Below are 22,416 nucleotides of genomic sequence, written 5' to 3' on the forward strand. Positions count from 1 at the left end.
GACTGATCTATCTAGATTGAATGGGCTGAAATTGCATTTACTTGGGCATGCAGATAGCTATTATGACGTAGGTATCAGCTAAGAAAGGATTTTTGAAAATTCAACCCCTAAAGGGGTGAAATAGGGGTTCGAAGTTTGTGTAGTCCACGCGGATGAAGTCGCGAGCATAAGCTTGTTTAAAAATAAAATTAAATAAATTAAAATATTGCTTTAACAGTGAAGGAAAACATCGTGAGGAAACCTGCATGCCTGAGAATTCTCCATAATGTTCTCAAAGGTGTGTTAAGTCTACGAATCTGCACATGGCCAGCGTGGTAGACTATGGCCAAAACTTTCTCACTCTGAGAGGAGACCCGTGCTCTGTAGTGAGCCGGCGATGGTTTGCTCATAATGATGATGATGAAATGCAATTTTATACGGAACTAGCTTATGCTCGCGACTTCGTCCGCGTGGACTACACAAATTTCAAACCCCTATTTTACCCCTTAGGGGTCGAATTTTCAAAAATCCTTTCTTAGCGGATGCCTACGTCATAATAGCTATCTAAATGCCAAATTTCAGCCAGTAGTTCCAGTAGTTTGATCTATCAACATAGACCAGTCAGTCAGTCACCTTTTAACTTCTGTAATAAATTCGAAGCCACTGTCAGCAAAATAGTTCCCATGTGGCGAAGGACGTAGTTTGACGCACGAACGCTTCCTGGACGATGATGTACATTACTTATTTATAAATAATCGCTTGTGTTATGTTCGACACAGACATACATGATCAACATTTGTCCAATAATAATTCACTATGAACACTTCCTGAATCTTGATAACTCACGCGGGCAGTAACCCTGCAGCATCAGGATTGAGGAGTTGGATCCTGAAATTTAAATGGGACCACCACCTTAACTTCCTTCCTTCCTCTGCTGATTAAAAAAATATTTTGCAAATCGGTCCAGAAACCTAGAAAAAATCGATGTACATACATAAGAAAAAAGAAAAATAAAAAAACGGGCCGAGTTGAGAACCACCCTATTTGGAACCACCTCCTATTTGGTCAAGTGCGAGTTAGGCTCGCACAGTAAGAGTTACCATCTCACAAGAATTAAGTAACACTTTTTATGTCGGTTATCCATCCAGTTATCGACTTGGGTCAACGTTCCTTAACAATCGCAAATCGATTGATATGCGTTGTCACAACTAGGTCCTCCTAGAAAATCCTAGAAATCTTTTGACGCTAAAATGAAATGAGTCATACTTTCTTTTTGTTTTGTCAATCTGTTGCAATCCGTCATGTTGTTTTGGCTGTCTGCCGATTATTCCAACTTGATGTGTAAACAAAGGAAGAAAGAAAATATGTCCCGCAAATTGCTAATGCGCTTGGCCGCCATTTTAGTGACGTCAGCACTAGACTGAAATTTCGAGCTGATGGTAGGTATATTTTTATTTCGGCGGTCGTCAAAATGACGTCATTTCAATGTTAAAGAGACATGTTTTTTTTTTATTCATCATAGCCAAACGCTTGACCACAATCACACCTGATGGGAAGTGATGATGTGGCCTAAGATGGGACGCGTTTACCTAGAAGATGCCTATTCACTCTTGTTTTAAAGATACCCGGGTTGTAATTGGTAGGAAACACATATCGCGGACATACGTTGACGTTGACGACCTCCCTGGCGCAGTGGTGAGCGCTGTGGTCTTAATAGTGGGAGGTCCCGGGTTCGATTCCTGGCAGGGGTTTGGAATTTTATAATTTCTAAATTTCTGGTCTGGTCTGGTGGGAGGCTTCGGCCGTGGCTAGTTACCACCCTACCGGCGAAGCCGTGCCGCCAAGCGATTTAGCATTCCGGTACGATGCCGTGTAGAAACCAAAGGGGTATGGGTTTAATAAAAACTGCCATACCCCTTCCAGGTAAGCCCGCTATCATCTTAGACTGCATCATCACTTACCACCAGGTGAGATTGCAGTCAAGGGCTTGTATTGCTTGTAACTTGTATCTGAATTTAAAAAAAAACGTATGTTCCAGCGCATTAGCAATTTTCGGGACTTATACCAACGAATATTATTAGTATTTTCTTTCTTCCTTTGTTGAGAACAATAAAGGCACGTCTCAGGAAACTATTGTTTACAAAATAATTGCTGTATTTAAACTGCATCATCATCAACCGATAGACGTCACTACTGGACATAGGTCTCTTGTAGGGACTTCCACATGCCACGGTCTTACGCCGCCTGAATCTACCAGCTCCCTGCGACTCGGCCGTCCATCTAGTGGGGGGTCTTCCAACACTGCGTATTCCCGTGCGAGGTCGCCATTCCAGCACCTTGGGACCCCAACATCTATCAGTTTTACGAACTATGTGCCCTACCCATTGCCACTTCAGCTTCGCAATTCGCAATAAATAGTCGTACACAAATTCACAGAAATCCTGAGTTTATTATTTTGATATTTAGCTAGTTAAAATATCCAAGCGTTGCATACACTGGCCCAGTGACCTAAATCCGCGTGGAAAGTTATATTTATTTCGAATTAACCCAGTCTCATTCCATTATAACTGAGTTGTTTAAACTAACTCTAAAATAAATGCCTACGTTGCACTTTGGATGCCATGATACTTGATACTCGATAGCCTAGTGGTTAAGACGTCCGCTTCCTATTCGAGAGGTCTGGGGTTCTATCCCGAACCTTTAACTTTTCGGAGCTATGTATGTGCGTTTTAAGCAATTAGAAGTACGTACCTACCTAAAGTGGCACTAGTTTTACTGTGAAAGAAACTATCATGCGGAAACTTGCATGCTCAGGCATGCAGGTTTCCTCTCTCTCAGAAACTCTCAGGAGTTTTCCATAGTGTTCTCAAAGGTGCCAATCCACACTGCAAAAAAAAACGGCCAAGTGCGAGTCAGGCTCGCGCACCGTGGTTCCGTAGTACCACAGATGAGTGAATAGTCGTATTTTTTCGACATTTTGCACGATAAACCAAAAACTATGATACATAAAAATAAATAAAAATCTGTTTTAGAATCCACAGCTGAAGTTCTTTCATATGATACCCCACTTGACATAGTTATCTTACTTTGATAATTGAAAATACTACCTAATTATTAGTTCATGACCACAATTTAATTTTTTTTATGTGGTGTAACCACAAATTCACTGTTTTCAGATTTCTCCCCTGATGTCTGCTATAAGACCTACCTACCTGCCAAATTTCATGACTCTAGGTCAATGGGAAGTACCCTGTAGGTTTCTTGACAGACCGACAGACAGACAACAAAGCACAACAAAGACTATAAGGGTTCCGTTTTTCCTTTTGAGGTACGGAACGCATTGCTAGAACCAGCTGCAGCCTGCAAGCAGCTGCAAGTCAGATCATTATGTATAACTACTTATTTCATTTATTTCAAGTTGGACAGTCAGTAGCATGTGGTTATAATATAGGTACAAGTGTTTACAAACCTATTTCTAAATCTAGATCACTTTCGTTTAAAACGATTGAAAGCTAATGTAAGCAGTTCGATATAAAAACAGACGCGTGTTTTCATCGTTCAAAATATTTTGTTTTGATGCTTTTACTAAAGTAAACTTTGCGGGGAAAATCCTACGGAAAGGAATTTTCCTTCTCTTCAAACTTTTACGCTCATACAGACATAGTGAAATAGTCTTGTTGATATCAACTATACTATATTAAGTTAACACAGTGCTCAGTAAAACCGACTGTGGTTTTTGTGGCACTGAATTAAAAAACAAAAAAAAACTTAAGAGAACATATCTCACATCTGGCTTTAATCACGTGTTTAGTCGACGTTAGGCCGACTAGTTTCGAACCCATCCGGGGTCCTTTTTCGCGCATGCGGCGCGGTTGAACCTTGGATGGGTTCGAAACCAGTCAGGCTAACGTCGACTAAACTAGGTACCCCAAGTTTTCCAATGAGCCGGTTAGTTTGGGATCGTCTACAAGTCGAAAAGCCCGCCTTTGGATCCGATCAAATGGAAGGAGGTCAACTATTTTGGACTTACCTTTGCACAAGTTTAAAAAATCTATTAAAAATATGCTCCTGAAAAAAGCATATTACACAATTGAAGATTATCTAAATGATAAAAGAGCGTGGATTTGACCTGCAGCTCGTTCCAGCAACGTACAGGACTGCAAATACTATTTTATACATGGCATAATCTTGTACCTATATCAAATATTTGAAAAGAGCAACCGCCGAGTTTCTTGCTGGTTCTTCTCGGTAGGAAAGGCAATCCGAACCAGTGGTAGATGCATCCGACTATTCGAAAGTACCTACTTGTAAAAGTTTATTTGAATAAAAAAGATTTTTTTTTAATATAATGGAAGAAGGTCTGCAAAGAATCGGCGTTTTAACCTTTGTTTTCCTTAATTCCAGGAAAGATCTCGTAAGCCAGGAATCCAGATTCCAGTCCCAGGTGACAGCGCTCACAGAACTCGCGGACACGAGGTGCAGCGAAGCAGAGAACGCGAGAGAACTGATCGTCGCGTGCAGGAAGGAGATAGAAGAGAAGGAGCAGCAGATCGAACGTGAGTAAATATTTTGATATGCGTAAGCTGAGATAGCCTAGTGGTTAGGACGTCCGCCTTCTAATCGAAGGTCGGGGGTTCGATCCTCTAACTTTTCGGAGTTATGTGCGTTTGAAGTAATTACATATCACTTGCTTTAATGGTGAAGGGAAACATCGTGAGGAAACCTGCATGCCTGAGAGTTCTCCATAATGTTCTCAAAGGTGTGTGAAGTCTACGAAAACCTTACTTTCTATCTACTAACTTTTTTTGCACCTATTCTACTCTCTCTATCACATCACACTGCCAAGGGTCACTGGTAGAGATCTCGCATAGAGATAATTGCTTCCCTGTCCATTGTTACTCTCTTTTTAGTGTTCCGTACCTCAAAAGGAACGAACCCTTATAGGATCACTTTGTTGTCTGTCTGTCTGTCAAGAAACCTACAGGGTACTTCTCGTTGACCTGGAATCATGAAATTTAGCAGGTAGGTAGGTCTTATAGCTGACATTCGGGTAAAAATCTGAAAACCGTAAATTTGTGGTTGCATCACACAAAAAAATTAAATTCTGGTCTTGAACTAATAATTAGTATTTTCAATTTTCGAAGTAAGATAAATATATCAAGTGGGGTATCATATGAAAGGTCATCTCCTGTACATTCTAAAACAGATTTTTATTTATTTTTATGCAGCATGGTTTTTGACATATCGGGCAAAAATGACGAAAAAATACGACTGTAGTACGGAACCCTCGTTGCGCGAGCCTGACTCGCACTTGGCCGGTTTTTCTCTTTATACGCGGAAGAGCGTTCATTCACTTCAATGTCAACACACTACTTTGAAGGTCGACTACAAAATCTGTTTCTGAAGCTATATAATATTAACTACATTAGAAGCTTTTCCATGTGCATGAAATAACGTACAATGCACCCTGTTTACAGTCAAAAAATAGTTCATACAAATTTTACCCTAAAATTCCTTGCAATTGGATTCAAAATAGATTGATATGTTTTGTAAATTTAGGTTCACTGTACGACATTTAAAGCGCAAAAGGCTCATTGAATTTTGATTCTGATTGTGTTTGAAATAAGAGTCAAAATAGGTTGAAATAACGTAATTGGGTTTTCGTACGTTGGAGAAAAGCCAAGGGTTTTCATGTGGAATCAGGATAGTGTGTTGTGGATATCAATCGTAATTAGAAGCCATCGAAATTCATATGAACTGGTTATTATTACATTGCAGTCTATTACAGTGTAATGTATCTGAAATAATTTTCTTATTGATTAGGTGAATTTTTAGGGTTCTGTAGGTAAAGGAAAAAGGAACCCTTATAGTTTGTTGTCATATTTTAATGTATATATAACGGGTACATACCACGATTAAAACGTCTTCAAAGCGGGCAAGGGTCCGGAGACCGTTCCGCCGGTGTATTTGAATGGGTCGTCGGTTCGGGTTGTTAAGAGATTTAAATATTTGGGCCATATTTTATCAGAAGACATGAAAGATGACGGAGATATGGAGAGGGAGCGCAGGGCTCTTTCGGTACGGGCTAACATGATAGCGCGCAGATTCGCTCGTTGCTCTGATGATGTGAAGGTGACGTTATTTAAAGCTTTTTGTCAATGTTTCTACACATGTCAGCTGTGGACAAAGTTTACCAAGCGCAGCTATAATGCACTTAGGGTACAATATAACAACGCCTTCCGCATCCTAATAAAGCACCCGCGTTTCTGCAGTGCTAAAGCTATGTTTGCTGCTGCAAGAGTCCCTGACTTCTTCGCCATACTCCGAGCAAGGACGGCTTCCTACTGGGAAAGACTGACATACAGTACCAACGCTATCTTATGTGCTATTGTAGAGGATCTTAGTAATCCTTTCACAAAACATTGGTCCAACCTGCATCGGTGCGATAATAACACCTTTACTTAGATTAGTTTATTTTTAAATTGTTAGCTCCATTTTTTTTTACATTTATATTATTATTTAATTCAATTCTAATATCTAATGTAATCTGCTCCATATTGTGTGTATATTGTTATGGGTTGTAACTTGTATTTTCATTGCCTGAAATAAAATTATTTTATTAAAAAAAAAAAAAAATTATTAATTTTTGTTTTTATTTGTCGATATTTCAACCCAATTGCACGGGTCGTGGTCTCGACGGGTCTGCGGTGCTGCGAGAGATGAAATTCGAGCTGTCAAGGGCAGTAGCGAACTACCCTCTTTCTTGTTCTTTTCACTGGAACTTCACGACTTCACTTTGTTGTCTGTCTATCTGTCAAGAAACCTATAGGGTCCTTCGCGTTGACCTAGAATCATGAAATTTGCCAGAAAGGTAGGTCTTATATCAAGACATGAGAGAAAAAATCTAAAAACCGTGAACTTATGGTTACATCACAAGAAACAAATTAAAATGTGTTCATGAACAAATATTGCTATTTTCAACTTTCAAAGTAAGATTACTACTTATACTATTTTTTAGTATTAAAATACGATTGTAGGATTCTTTCTTTCTTCTTTCTTTCTTTCATTAATATTCCTCAGAGCTGCAGGTCTACGCTATAGCAAGATGTATTTTTAAGTCATGTCACTCAAGACGAATTCGTTTTTTAGCACTAAAAATATCCCCCTTTGTTAACGGCGCATCGCTCTTGTCGTCAATGATTTATTTTCAGGAATTACTCACATCTTAAGACTGTAATTTCGTAAGTAAGCCTTTGTTCCGTCACATAAAGAATCCAGATGATGGGGAAAATACTTTGTCATCGCATTTTGGCGCCCTTTTGAAATGGAAGTAGCATGTTCTATTCTGAGGCATTCATCTTGAGTCGATTGTATAAATACGGGTGGTTGATGGTTTTTAAGCTAGTCTCGTTCTAACTCGAGACTCGAATGACTATTAAATGCTTTTTGTGTTTAGGTCGCCATTTTGATTTTTTTTTAAGAATATTAGCCATGCTAAATGACTAATATTCCCCTTTCCTCTCCAACTAAGCGTCAGGCTTGTGCTAGGAGTAGGTACGACAATAGTGCAACGGGCGGGGTTTGAACCGTCGACCTTTCGGTTTTCAGTCCACTCCTTTACCGGTTGAGCTATTGAGGCTTGAAATTAAATATTAAATTCTTTTTGTGTTTAGGTCGCCATTTTTTACCTGCCAAATTTCATGATTCTAGGTCAACGGGAAGCCAGACAGGCAACAAAGTGATCCTATAATTGAGTACCTCGAATTGAGAACCTGCTCCTTTTTTAAAGTCTGACAAAGATATTAACTGTCCCGTGTTTCTCTTCGCAGAACTGAAATGCGACTTGGCAGCTGCGTACAAAGAGTCAGAGCTGGTGCGGCAGCGGAGTCGCTCTTTGGAGGAAGAACTTGTAGCCGCCAGAAAATGCTCCGCGGACTTGGCTGATGACCTGCAGAGGCGGATTGGTAACACCTCAAGTTCTCACACTCCCACTTACACACATACACACACCACACACACACAAGCACACACACACACAAGCATGCACACACACTGTTGTAATTTTATTATTGTATAGACATTATCTCTAAATATATAAAAGGAAATGGTGACTGACTGACTGACTGACTGATCTATCAACGCATAGCCCAAACTACTGGACGGATCGGGGTGAAATTTGGCATGCAGATAGCTATTATGACGTAGGCATCCGCTAAGAAAGGATTTTTGAAAATTCAGCCCCCTAAGGGGGTGAAATAGGGGTTTGAAATTTGAGTAGCCCACGCGGACGAAGTCACGAGCATAAACTAGTTTTATTCTAAATCTAATAAAAATAGTTATTAAAAAAAATAGTAATTCTGTAAAAATAGTTTTCATTATAATTTTAAGTAATCTCTTGTGGCCTTCTGTAAAACTAGATTTAGATTTAAAAAATTATAATGTAATTACGCTGTTGATTACTTTCAAATAAACAAAATAAACAAAAAAAAAAGAAAATAAACCTGTGTTATCGCATTTATATTTGGCGCCTTTTGAAATGGAACCGTGTGATCTGAGGCAGCCATCTTGAGTCGATTGTATAAATACGGGTGGTTGATGGTTTTTAAGCTAGTCTCCACAGAGTACATTGAATATACGGGTAGTCTCGTTCTAACTCGAGACTCGAACGACTATTACTTTTTGTGTGTAGGTCGCCATTTTGATTGAGTAGTTGCTCACACAATTTAGATTTCTGAATCGCAATAATATAAAGTTTCAATGTCATTTATAATATAAAAGGGTACCAGAAGTGAGTTAGACATAAAGGCAGGGCATTATAAGCTATTTTTGGATTGGTTATTGGACTGTCCTCTCCTTTAAACTTGCGCGCAGACATTGGTCACACGCGCAGAACTTCATCGAGAACTTTAATCTGTTTACTAACCTAACTGCAACACTAAACCTGATCAGGCACCAAATCACTATTACCACCAATCATTTAAAATGGCGACCTAAACACCAAAGTATTTAGTAGTCGAATGAGTCTGCGGTCTGAACGCAGACTGCCTTAAAAACCATAAACCACTCGTATTTATACCATCGACCCAAGATGGTGATGCAATACATCACGTGAATTCTGTCAGAGATAATTAATTATTATAAGTGCGATCACAAATAGGGGTAGTGATTAGCATAATATCTATTTTTAAGCATAACTTGTCCCATTTTCAGACGAGGCAATCAGACAACTTCGGTTAGAGCTGGAAGATGCGATCTCACGACGAGCTCAGCTGGAGTCCAGGGTGCAGGCGCTGGAGAGAGATAAGGAGAGACTGGAACGGGAGAAGCTGCAGCAGGAGCAGAAGGCTAAAGAGGTCAGGACTTGTATATCTAAATATATAAAAAGAAAAGGTGACTGACTGACTGACTGACTGACTTACTGACTGACTGACTGAACTATCAACGCACAGCTCCAACTATTGGACGGATCGGGCTGAAATTTGGCATGCAGATAGCTATCATGACGAAAGCATCCGCTAAGAAAGGATTTTTGGAAATTCAATCCCTAAGGGGGTGAAATAGGGGTTTGAAATTTGTATAGTCCACGCGGATGAAGTCGCGAGCATAAGCTAGTCTAGTATAGTTATACCTTGCAGGTCAGCTGTATTGGCTGTGGCAAGTCTAGTCACCCAATGTAACCAATGTTTCTGCCATTGTACAACTAACAGTAGAGCTAACCAATGTTTCTGGGTGCAGTTGGGCAGCCTATCCTAACAGATAGGCTGCCCAACTGATTCTCTAACTCAGTGTTTAGCGATTAATGGTAGCCACCAAGCTCATTTGACATTTATTTTTAATCTATTGAAGGTTTTCTACGAATTTGTGGTTACATCACAAGAAAAAATTTAAAATGTGTTCACAAATATTGGTATTTTTGACTTTCAAAGTAAGATTGCTATACCAAGTGGGGTATGAAAGGGCTTTATCTGTACATTCTAAAACAGATTTTTATTTATGTTTAGGCATAATAGGTTTTGATTTATCGTGCAAAATGTCGATAAAATACGATTGTAGTACGGAATCCTCAGTGCGCGAGTCTGACTCGCACTTGGCCGGTTTTTTTTCCACAGACCCTAGAAGCAGCGGAAGAGAACACGGCAAAATGGCGGGCGGCGCACGAAGCGGCGAGATCACAGGCGGCGGCGCGGGCGGAGCGGATGTTGGCTGATTGTGAGTGGAAGATGAGGGAGTTAGAGAAAAGGGCTCGGGATGCAGAGAAAGAGAAGAAAGAAGTAAGTTTTCCACTTTCTCAAATTTCATAAAGAAATTTACTCCAGGTCTAGGTAGATTTAGATTCAAAGGAGGAACAAAAATGGAGATAACTCTCAATGACAGGAGGCATTCTTAATATTTTTTCGGGAAAAAGAATAAAATATACTTTCTAATTTTTCCGAACTCATTTCTTATCGTCATTATTGATATAATATTTTTTTTTTCAGTTAACAGAAACAGTCCAACAACTTAAAACCGCTCCACCAACCCCCTCCCACGTGGCAGAACTACAACAACTGAGAGGCCTGGCCTCAGAACAGCAGAGGTCCATCCAGTCCCTCACGCTGCAGATACAGAAGATAGAAACTAGGGAAGAGGCGTTGAAGCTAGAGGTACACAGACTGAAGGACCTGCTGGTGAAGGAGGAGAGGATACAGAAGGACAAAGAGGAACAGCATTTGCAAGTAAGTGGGCTACTAGTTGACGACATTACTTCGATGCAGGACTATAGAAGGCCAAAAAGAAATTTTGAAGGTAAGTGATCTGGGTTGTTGAAAAAGAATAGATTTAAGGATTGGCTTCAGAACAGCAGAGGTCGATACAGTCTCTAGCACTGCAGATACAGAAGATAGAAACCAGAGAAGAGGCGTTGAAGCTAGAGGTGCACAGACTGAAGGACCTGCTGGTGAAGGAGGAGAGGATACAGAAGGACAAAGAGGAACAGCATTTGCAAGTAAGAAGACCGGTGGTAATATGGACGAGAATCTTGAAGATTTAGTGATGTTCCCAGAAAACAATCAATTTCTTGAAGACATTTCACTGTGGCAATCCTAACCAGTGGTAGATGCATCCGACGATTCGAAAGTACATGTAAAAGTTTATTTGAATAAAAAAGATTTTTTTTAATGTGGAACCTCTTCTCTTTCTGAGAAGAGCCTCGGGATTAGTAAGTAGGCTGGCAATGAATCGATGATGATTTTAGATGAAAAGGTTTAATTATTTATTATCTTTTCAGAAAATAGAACGTCTAGAACAACAGCATTCCGACAAAATTACAGCGCTTAAAGCTGAACACTCCGAAGCTGTAGCGAACGCGGCCAGCGCTCGCGCAGCGCTTGAAAGGGCACAAGCGGACAGGACAAGGACGGCGATAGCGCAGCTACGAGCCGAGGCAGAGAAGGACGGCAGAAACGCTGACAGAAAGCTGAGGGAATTGACCACCAGGGTAAGTAGACTCATGTGATTTCACCCCAAAAAGATTTTCTCCACAAACAGATGGCATCAACGAGAATCCAAGAATATGGCTGAAATAGAAAAGAAACCAGAAGATTGAAAAACAATCCACATGACCTTTTGATCATGGCATCATAGTGATACCCATAAAGTAGTCCGGAAGACAATACTTCATGACAGATATCAGTTCTAACTCTTAAGCTCCGCGGGATTTCCTCCTTTTTGGTTTTTCAGTCTTTGTTAGCTTTCTGACCACAGAAATTGTTCTAATTTTATCTAACAACTAGCTGATATCCGAGATTTCGTTTAGGGCGTTTAGGTTAGTCTACGTCACTCTCTAGGTCTTTAATCTTCTTCTTCTTCTATATCCATGCAAGAAATCACGTCGATACCTTGCTCTGTTGTGCTATGATTGAATTGAAGGAAAACCCAACAAGCAAACACACAGCACTATATTTATTATAATATGGATAGGTACACTAGGTAGTAATAGGTGGATGGCAGTGACTGTGACGCTGATGATGTTGGTATCATAAGACTCAGAAAGGAGTCACCGCATTGAATTTATATTGATCTCAGTTCGGAGTTTGAAAATATTTGTGGGTTTGCGAGTACACTTCAAATATCTTCTCTCACATTGAAATCTTTGTATCCCCAGTTCGAAAACCTGAAGGAAGTTCTCGCATCAAAGGAGACTCAGTTCGAGCATGCAATCGCAGAAGCGCACAGCAAAGCCGACTGGGACATTCTACAGCTACGCCACTTGCTGGACAAGGCGGACATCACATATGCCAACAATATTGAGGCTATGAACCAACGCTTCGAGAGGGAGAAAGGTATGTAGCACGCATCAAAGGATACTTAGTTCGAGCATGCAATCGCAGAAGCACAGCAAAGCAGACTGAGAGGATGTCCCAGTCTGCTTTGCTGTGCTACATCTGCAACACTTGCTGGGTAAGGCGGATATTGCATATGCCAACAATATTGAAGCTATGAACCAATGCTTCGATAAGGAGAAAGGTATCAATATATCATAACTAATATTCCCCTTTCCCCCAAAAAAATAAAGTCATGAAATCGCTAATCTAAGTGGAACTAGAATGTGTAAACCGTAGAACTAGAAATGATAAACTCATTGGTGAAGTAAATAAGACTTGATAAAATTAAAGAAATCGAGCGATTTGATTTGTATATTAAATGAGAAATATTTAATGTTGGATTTCATAAAAGTAAAGGAAATTACTATATTAAATTATTCTAACAATGAACTTATTTTAAAGTATGTATATTTACAATTACAGAACAATTAATAAACGAGTGGTCTGAGAAAGTCAGAGAAGTAGAAGAACAGGCGGCCACAGCGGCGATGGAAGCAAAGAAAGTTCTAGAAGCAACTAGAATGAAACTGATTGCGGAGAAGAACGATGTCATGAACAAGCTGAAAGAGAAACATCAGCAGGAAGTCGGTAAGATATTACTCTATTTGTATAAAGCAGTGGTTAGTGGACGTGAGGGAACTAAAAGAGAAAAGACACTAGTTAATGAAGCTAAGAAGAATCTAGAAGTTGAATGGAACGGATTGCGGGGAAGAACGAAGTGAAGCTGAAGGAGAAACATCAGCAGGAAATCGGTAAGATATTTCCCTCCGGAAGTAAAAGTGCGAAGGATATAGCTGTTAGTGAAGCGAAGAAGATTCTAGAAGCACCCAGAATTAGACTGATAGCGTAAGAGGACCAAGTTAATCTGAAGGACAAACATTAGCAAAAATTCGGTGAAATGATTTGTATGTATTTGAGCATATAATTGACAATAAATATTACTTATCTTTTCTAAAGAATTTTTAATATAGTTTTAAATATCATCACCAAATCCAAAATTTTATTAATAAATTGACTTTTAAACTAGCATCTCGATTACAAATTTTTCAAAATTGAATTAAAATAAACAAAAAAATGCTCTTTACAGATGACCAGTGGGAGTATTTCATGTCAGACAAAGAGAACTGTCTGGAACGCATGAAAGCGGAGTGCCGGCAAGAGGGAGAGGAAGAACGTCTGAAGAGGGAGAAAGACCTATTGGAAGAAATTGCAGGTAAGAGAGAGATAGAGTTAGTAACATATGTTAAAGATTTTAAATCAGACAAAGATAATTGTCTCGAATGCATAAAGCGGAGTGACAGACAGCAACAGGGAGAGGAAGAACGGCTCAAGAGGGAGAAAGACCTATTGGAAGAAATTGCAGCTATAAAAGTGATAGAGATGATACTAGGTTATTTAATATGAACAATATTTCATGTCAGACAAAGTAACTGTCTAGAATGCGTGATAGTAGAGAGTCGGTTTAATGGAAAAGAAGAATGGCTTAAGAGGGAGAAAGAGCTACTGGAAAAAATTGTAGATAAGAGATATTAGCACGTTATAGATTTCATATCAAAGAGAATTGTCTGTAATCCATGAAAATAGAGTGCTGGCAAGAGAGAGAGGAAAAACGGCTCAAGAGGGAGAAAAAGCTATTGGGAGAAATTGCAGGTAAAAGAGAGATAGAGACAACACGATTTAAGAGTAGGTACTGCCTAGAGCGCATGAAGACGTACCTACCAGTCAGAGAAATAAAAAGCTAATAGTCACAAGAGATAGGGACAATAATAGGAAAATAAATAGGTGGAGCTATAACATAGTCAAATATTAGACAACGGTCTCTATAATTATTTTTACAGAGTGTACGTTTTTTACAGAGTTAAAATCGCAAATTCACTTAAAAACGACAGACTACGAACAGTTGGCAACCAAAGCCGCCGCCTGTGGGCGGGAACTAGCTGTCACAGAACAAGAACTAAGGTGAGAAGAAAGTGCTTAATTGGTTGAATACAAATCTCTAATTTGACAGATCTGATAGTATTGCTATCCTTTTCTGTCGGGTGTTCTATGAATAGGATAGCACTGCTCTTAGATTTCACAATTGAATTTGATATGTTACTTTATTATAAACTAGGATAAAAATAATGACGTATGCTGAAAAAAATATTAAAATCCAACAAAGATTTACAAAGTTACAGGCATTTTAATTTTGGAGTGGGAGGGTATTCTATCCCTTTCTCGCAAAACGAAAATTTGTGTGAAACCGTACTAAGCTACTATGGCATTAGTTATTAGTAAGGTATGACGTCAAAATGCTATATCGCTATCTCTGTCTAATCAGAAATATTTAAATGCTTACAACTTTTTTGTTACCTATTTGAACGATTTAATTAGTTTTTTCAGTTTACGTCTTTATTTTTATCCTAGTTTATAATAAAGTAATAAAAAGATTGGGATCAAATACCCAATTTCGTTTAAACTTTAGAGGCTTGTGTACACCCGAAAACGCATAGTGCCTGTTTGGTTGCATGGGATGCATGTCTAATAATAGTAAGCCTATATTGCACTGCTATTTTAATATAAAATATATAATTATATAAAATATTATATTTAATATAAAATATATAATTATATTTTAAGAAGTTATTTATCAGTGCATGCCTAGTGTGGGTTAATTAAGATTTGCGCGTGATTTTTAAAATATTTTAATAACAATTAGGCAGTACTTACCTAATATTTTTTTTGTTTTGAGAATACCTACCTAAACTACCGTAAAAATTAATTGATAGATTACGTTCAGTTAGCTACCTATTGATTTTTATGGCAAAACTAATTGTTTTATTAGTACCTACGTATTTCTTTCGATTTAATCTTCATCCCTACTCCCAATCGAAATTGGTAGCTGAATTTATCCTTTAAAACATTTTTTAAAGATTTTTTTAACTTTTAACTGAATATAATAAAATTAAAAATTAAAATGCATGAAGATTTTTCATTAATCTTATTTTATGAATAAAATATTGTCTTTTGGAAGAAAAATTTGGCTACCAAACCCATCAAAAGTGCACGTATATTATGTATTTAAATGTAAAGTAACTAAATCGATACCTACTTATCCTATACATTTTTCACCAGTTACTCACATATAGAACATTTTCAAAATGGCGATCTCTAAATTTTTATATATTACATAGCTATCATACTTATCTTTTTGTTTTTATTTTTTGCCAGAGATATTATTATACTCCAGGTAGGAAAGGTTAAACTCCATACAATTTAATTTTAAAATGGGAAGACAAATTCGTGCGCTCGTGTGTGTGACACATACGCCTAACAATACAGACTACATACTTCTGAAGACTACACAAGTTTTATTTTTTGATAATTATCATTTAGAGATCGCTTCTCTCAAATTCATGCACAATCATACTAACTAGGTACCTCCTTATTATAATCATCAAAACATATACCTGTACCTTCTAAGAAAAATCATTTAATTCACTTCATATTATACATAATTATCATATTATTATCAAATCTGACGTCCAAAAGGCAGTATTTTAAAATTAAAACAAAATAACCAATTATGTTATAAATTGAATTTAAATTTGATTGTGAAGAAATGATATAAAAGTGTAGTTAGTAAGTAGTTTAAATAGAAGTTATTACTTAATAATATGTTGCAATAAAGCACTGTGCACTTCCCATAACTTTTTGCACCTGCAAAATGAAACAAAGTTTTATGGTCACAGCAACATGTGCGGCACTGTATAACGCATATACAACGACTTAAAATATGACTTAGGTTCAAGCAAATTAAACATTAAGTATTTTGAAGTTTTATGAATTGAAATGCCGGTTCAAGATGTCTTTAAAAAGCATCAATATTTTGAAAGCAGTTGGGGTCTGATGCAGACCATATTTTGCGTCATGTAATGAACGAGTTTCGTCGGCACCGGTGGGTGTTTTTCCTCTACGTCATATGCTTACACTTCAAGTCATGAAAGTGCCCAGATTTTTTCTTAATAAAATAGCTTATGCTCGCGACTTCGTCCACATGAACTACACAAATTTCAAAACCCTATTTCACCACCTTAGGGGGTTGAATTTTCAAAAATCCTTAGCCGTCATAATAGCTATCTGCATGCCAAATTTCAGCCCGACCCGTCCAGTAGTTTAAGCTGTGCGTTGATAGATCAGTCAGTCAGTCAGTCAGTCAGTCACCTTTTCCTTTTATATATTTAGATAGGCATGCGCTTGACCAGAATCACACCAAATAGAAGAATCTAAATGTTGCCACTTAAGTATCTTCGCACGTAAATCTGCACATATTGCACATAATATAGAAAATAAATTAATAAACAACTACCCTACATTGGTTGTCCAATCGTTGTCTACAGTTGCGGCTGGGTGGGGACTCTAGTGGCGCCCTGTGCTTGCGTACTCATCGGATCTCTCCGTCTCGCATTCGCGGCGCTCCTACTCTCTCTAGCACTCATATTCTATAGGCGCTACAGGAGAAAACATTGATGCCTACATTTATTTACATAAAAATATAGGTTTTATTAATGAAAATAACAACTCTAGTGGTTTATTTAGCTTTCTGACCAATGAAGTATTAATTGATTTTTTAATGAATATAACAAGGTGAAATGTAAAAAAATATGTAGTAACTACCTAATACTTACATATTTGTAATCAAAATACTGCCGATTTGGACTGACATATTTTATTGTATTTTTCAAAATGTTTGTGTTAAAATAAATATTCATAGTTCACTATTTAAAATATCATATATTTTTAATACATATATTCGTATTTAATATACTAGTCACTTGCTGTAAAATATATTCCTAACAATTTTCAAAAAATTCATTTTGTTTTATATTCTAAGAATAAAAAGTAGACCTATTATCACATTTTATATTACATAATATATATAATATTATAGCTAGTAATTCTGTATAGCTTATAAACATTTTATAATATGCGCTAAAAGTATTTTAAGTTAGCTTAATATTTATTTTTTCAAAATTGCTCAACTTTTAACGCTTGCAAAATTCATAATTTACCTAAGTAAGTAAAAAAGTTTTATAATTTTATATTTTTTAATAAAGATACAGTTTTTGCTTAAAAATGTTGATTTATTACATGATTAGGTACATCAATTTTCCCTTGGTAAGTGTGGATGGAAGAAGTGGATATGAATTATTCAACTTAAATTAACTAAAAATATCAGTTTTATTATTTCTTTTTTTACTAGTTTTTAAGACAGTGGTCCGACCGCCGGCGAGAAAACGATTAACTATCGGCGATTTTCTCTCTCAAGAAACGCACAATAAATGTACCTACCTACATTCCGTGTAAACGAAAGAGATGCATATATCAAAAGTTGCTCTATGACTGTTCACACTGCCGGCGACGACTAGCTTTACTAGTTTTGTCGCTGTGCGACGAGCATTCAAAAATAAACTCGCTCAACGATATTCGTTCAGCGATGCTCACACGCTTGAACGCGGTAACGCGCGCGCAGGTTTGCACATGACTGAGCAACCGCGGGCGATGGTGCGAGTAATCGCTCGTCGCAGTTGCACACTCGCTTTTAGCCCGGCGACAAAACTATCAAAACTACACATTCGCTTCCCGCTGATCGCCAACTCGTTTATAGTTTCTAGTTCTACTCGTTTCTCGTTCATCGTCGGCGGTCGGACCACTGCCTTAGAATTACATTTTCAACGAAATTCAGTTTACAACTGTCACATTTCCCGCCAAAACACAAAAAAGGCAAAGATCAATAACCTAGACAGCCTAAACACTTACCGGTTTTTCCCCTGATACTAACTATTTAAATAGAGAAGCGCTGGCGAGAGAGAAAGAGCTACGTGAGAAGAGATCAGAAGATGCGAACAAGATCAAACAACTGGGCCGAGCGAATCAAGAGCACATAGAACATTTGACAAGGAAATGCGCTTGTCTGAAGAAGCTGTGAGTATTAGAACTCTCTGAACTCTCTTAGTTCATGAAACTCTAAATTTAGTTTAGAGAAAAACATCAGAATCGACGCCATCGATATTTTTCTCTAAACTAGATTTAGAGAACCTGCATATTGTACGTTTCAGTACCTATTGCTAAAACGGACGAAAAATGAATTTTAAAAAATTTAGTGGACTCTACAGCTCACGACTGGCACCGAAAGTCACGAGGTTTGACAGTTCTAAAATAAATTAGGTATTTGCCTACATCAAAAATAAATAATTTCTCAGTGATTATTAAATAGAGGGTCTTCCAAAATACGTAAAATCCACGTCCTTTGTTGGATTTAAGTGTACTAACCATTTTAAATTATCGATTAAACTAAAAAAAGCACGTCAAATGATTGTGACGTCACACACCGGTATTTCACAGAATGTCGTATACTAAGCGCGCGTTTTGACGTTTGATTTGACTAGTTGTCAAATACCGTTTGGGTTTGTCTGTACTTACATTGCAGGTTAAAAAAAGGCGAATACTCTAACATTTAGTTCACTATCCCGTGGGCACTCTTTGTTTTTCGGGATAAAAAGTAGCCTATTTGTTAATCCAGGATATAATAGATTATACCCTGGATTAACTGGAATGGAGATAGATCTCCATTCCAAATTTCATCCAAATCCGTTAAGCCGTTTTTGTGTGATTGAGTAACAAACATCCAAACATCCACACTTTCACATTTATAATATTATTAGGATACTAGCTGACCTGCCCCGGCTTCGCTCGGGTGGAGTTTAAAAAATTGAGGGGGAGGTTGAATTAAATTTTTCTCTCCGTAAGAACCATCCTCGTACTTCAAGGAATACTTATTATAAAATCAGAATTAGCGAAATCGGTTCAGCTGTTCTCGAGGTTTGCGATGAGCAACACATTTAGTGATTCATTTTTATATTATAGAAGATTAGGAATTAGGATTAGGATAAATAATTTTAAATACATATCAAAAATTGCGGACCGGCATGCATCAAACCCGCGTCTCCTGGGATCGCGTCTGACGCTCTGACCACTAAGCTACGGCACGTTTCGTAGGTATAGTTGAGCCTCAATAGCTCAACCGGTAAAGGAGTGGACTGAAAACCGAAAGGTCGACGGTTCAAACCCCGCCCGTTGCACTATTGTCGTACCTACTCCTAGCACAAGCTTGACGCTTAGTTGGAGAGGAAAGGGGAATATTTAGACATTTAACATGGCTTATATTTTAGTTTAAAAAAAACTCTAAAATATATTATTTATGTTACAGTTTCGACGACATGCGCGCTCGGCTGGCGGCTCGCGAGCGCAGCGCCGAGCAAGAAGCTCGCGCCCGCGATAAAGAGCTGCACCAGCTGCGAGCCGAGGTCGCCAGGCTCACCAAGATACTCGTTGAGCAGAGGTAACCTCGCTATCCGACACATGGTCGCTAACTATGGGCCTCATAAGAAAGCTCAGAGTCACTCAGCGGGCGATGGAGAGAGCTATGTGCGGAGTTTCTCTACGTGATCAATGAGGAAATGAGGAGATCCGTAGGAGAACTAGAGTAACCGACATAGCTCAACGGGTTGTGACGCTGAAGTGGCAATGGGCAGGGCACATAGTTCGTACAACCGATATACGTTGGGGTCCCAAGGTGCTGGAATGGCGACCTCGCACCGGAAGACGCAGCGTTGGAAGACCCTCCACTAGGTGGACGAACGACATCAGACGAGTCGTAGGGAGTTTCGAGTGGCGCAAGACCGTGGCATGTGGAAGTCCCTACAAGAGACCTATGTCCAACAGTGGACGTCTATTGGTTGATGATGATGATGATGAACCTTGCTATAAGTACATAAAATTCAATAAAATATGACGCAGACTAAAGTATTAAAATACTAGCTGATGCCCGCGACTTCGTCCGCGTGGAATTAGGTTTTATAAAAATCCCGTGGGAACTCTTTGATTTTCCGGGATAAAAAGTAGCCTATGTCACTCTCCAGGTCTTTATCTATACTTATGCAAATCACGTCAATCCGTTGCACCGTTGCGACGTGATTGAAGGACAAACCAACAAACAAACACACTTTCGTATTTATAATAAGGGTACTGACTTTGAATAAATTATTTGAATTTTGAATTTTTTTAATTATACATGATCCGTCCGCGACTGTACTCGGCAGTTTATTTCGGCTAAAAGCTCGTGTTCGTCGTAGTTCGCCGAAGCTCGGCGCGCGCACGCGAGCGGACGGCTGCGAGACGGCGACGGAGGAGTCTTTTTTCCGCAAGAGCGCGCCTCTAGCGTGTGAGACGCAGCCCAACGCGCCAAGGCGGAAAGGTAATGTAAGTTTCTCTTTCACTCACACTCCTCACTTCTTTAACACAGATATAGTTCTGACTTACGATACAGTGCGAGCTCGCGCAGATATTGTTCCACGCACTTCTGTGCTGTGTACGGATGTAGCACTCACACTAATGCAGATGGAACGGCCATGGAGGACTCTTTTTTCTGGCAGAGCGCGCCTCTAGCGTGTGAGACGCAGCCCAACACGCCAAGGCGGAAAGGTAATGTAAGTTTCTCTTTCACTCACACTTCTCACTTCTTTAACACAGATATAGTTCTGACCTACGATACAGTGCGAGCTCGCGCAGATATTGTTTCACGCACTTGTGTGCTGTGTACGGATGTAGCACTCACACTAATGCAGATGGGACGGCCATGGAGGACTCTTTTTTCTGGCAGAGCGCGCCTCTAGCGTGTGAGACGCAACCCAACGCGCCAAGGCGGAAAGGTAATGTAAGTTTCTCTTTCACTCACACTCCTCACTTCTTTAACACAGATATAGTTCTGACCTACGATACAGTGCGAGCTCGCGCAGATATTGTTTCACGCACTTGTGTGCTGTGTACGGATGTAGCACTCACACTAATGCAGATGGAACGGCCATGGAGGACTCTTTTTTCTGGCAGAGCGCGCCTCTAGCGTGTGAGACGCAGCCCAACACGCCAAGGCGGAAAGGTAATGTAAGTTTCTCTTTCACTCACACTTCTCACTTCTTTAACACAGATATAGTTCTGACCTACGATACAGTGCGAGCTCGCGCAGATATTGTTTCACGCACTTGTGTGCTGTGTACGGATGTAGCACTCACACTAATGCAGATGGGACGGCCATGGAGGACTCTTTTTTCTGGCAGAGCGCGCCTCTAGCGTGTGAGACGCAACCCAACGCGCCAAGGCGGAAAGGTAATGTAAGTTTCTCTTTCACTCACACTTCTCACCTCTTTAACACAGATATAGTTCTGACCTACGATACAGTGCCAGCTCGCGCAGAAATTGTTTCACGCACTTGTGTGCTGTGTACGGATGTAGCACTCACACCAATGCAGATGGGACGGCCATGGAGGACTCTTTTTTCTGGCAGAGCGCGCCTCTAGCGTGTGAGACGCAACCCAGCGTGCCAAGGCGGAAAGGTAATGTAAGTTTCTCTTTCACTCACACTCCTCACTTCTTTAACACAGATATAGTTACCGACTATTAAATAGTCGCGTCTGACTTACGATGCAAGTGCGAGCTTGCGCAGGTTTCGTTCCACGAGCTCGTGTTGTGTACGGATGTAGCACTCACACTAATGCAGATCGCGGGGTGCAGCGCGACGCGGTTGCGGACTGTCGTAATAATAAGCGATAGAAGGGTCTAGGGTTCAATGTCGAACAATATTACAACCTTATTATTACAACCTTACCGTATTATTATAACCTTAACATATCGTGAGGAAACCAGAGAATTCTCCATAATGTTCCAAAGGTGTGTGAAGTTTACCAATACGCACTTGGCTACCGCGGTGGACTATGACCTGAACACTTGTCATTCCGGAAGGTGACCCCGTTCTCAGTTATTTCAGCAGCATTTATAGCTAGGACATCAGAATATGGCAGACACGATTTCTAATACAGTGCGACAAGGCTGTCTTGGCGCGTGGGGAAAATCGGAACTAACGTATGCTGTCAATAGTGTCCTCTTTGTTCTTGTCTGAATAGTCGCCTTTGTTCTCCAACAGCGCCCCCCTGTCAATGTCATTCAAGTGCCAAGAGAGGCTTGTCGCACTGTAGTTTGG

The 22,416-nt window shown here is 39.3% G+C and overlaps 3 protein-coding genes across 6 annotated transcripts in view; 1 reads left to right on the top strand and 2 right to left on the bottom strand.

Moving 5' to 3' along the window:
• Positions 1–22,416, bottom strand: part of Cog7 (conserved oligomeric Golgi complex subunit 7) — a 145,450-nt gene that overhangs the window by 65,279 nt on the left and 57,755 nt on the right. The window lies entirely within an intron of this gene.
• Positions 1–22,416, bottom strand: part of LOC117994071 (zinc finger protein 271-like) — a 166,921-nt gene that overhangs the window by 26,103 nt on the left and 118,402 nt on the right. The gene's annotated exons all lie outside the window — the stretch shown is intronic.
• The window catches only part of LOC117994335 (myosin-7-like), a 35,585-nt gene that overhangs the window by 2,148 nt on the left and 11,021 nt on the right, over positions 1–22,416 (top strand). The window contains exons 2-14 of the mRNA XM_069507611.1: positions 4,384–4,535; positions 7,809–7,943; positions 9,190–9,332; positions 10,089–10,250; positions 10,458–10,694; positions 11,246–11,455; positions 12,122–12,299; positions 12,765–12,929; positions 13,429–13,554; positions 14,198–14,300; positions 18,174–18,305; positions 19,591–19,722; positions 20,516–20,637. Of these exons, the coding sequence (XP_069363712.1) occupies positions 4,384–4,535; positions 7,809–7,943; positions 9,190–9,332; positions 10,089–10,250; positions 10,458–10,694; positions 11,246–11,455; positions 12,122–12,299; positions 12,765–12,929; positions 13,429–13,554; positions 14,198–14,300; positions 18,174–18,305; positions 19,591–19,722; positions 20,516–20,637 (1,997 nt within the window). The remainder of the gene's footprint in view (positions 1–4,383; positions 4,536–7,808; positions 7,944–9,189; positions 9,333–10,088; positions 10,251–10,457; positions 10,695–11,245; positions 11,456–12,121; positions 12,300–12,764; positions 12,930–13,428; positions 13,555–14,197; positions 14,301–18,173; positions 18,306–19,590; positions 19,723–20,515; positions 20,638–22,416) is intronic.

The sequence above is a fragment of the Maniola hyperantus genome, chromosome 26 (genome assembly GCF_902806685.2).
Source record: "Maniola hyperantus chromosome 26, iAphHyp1.2, whole genome shotgun sequence".
Taxonomy (NCBI): Eukaryota; Metazoa; Arthropoda; class Insecta; order Lepidoptera; family Nymphalidae; genus Maniola; species Maniola hyperantus.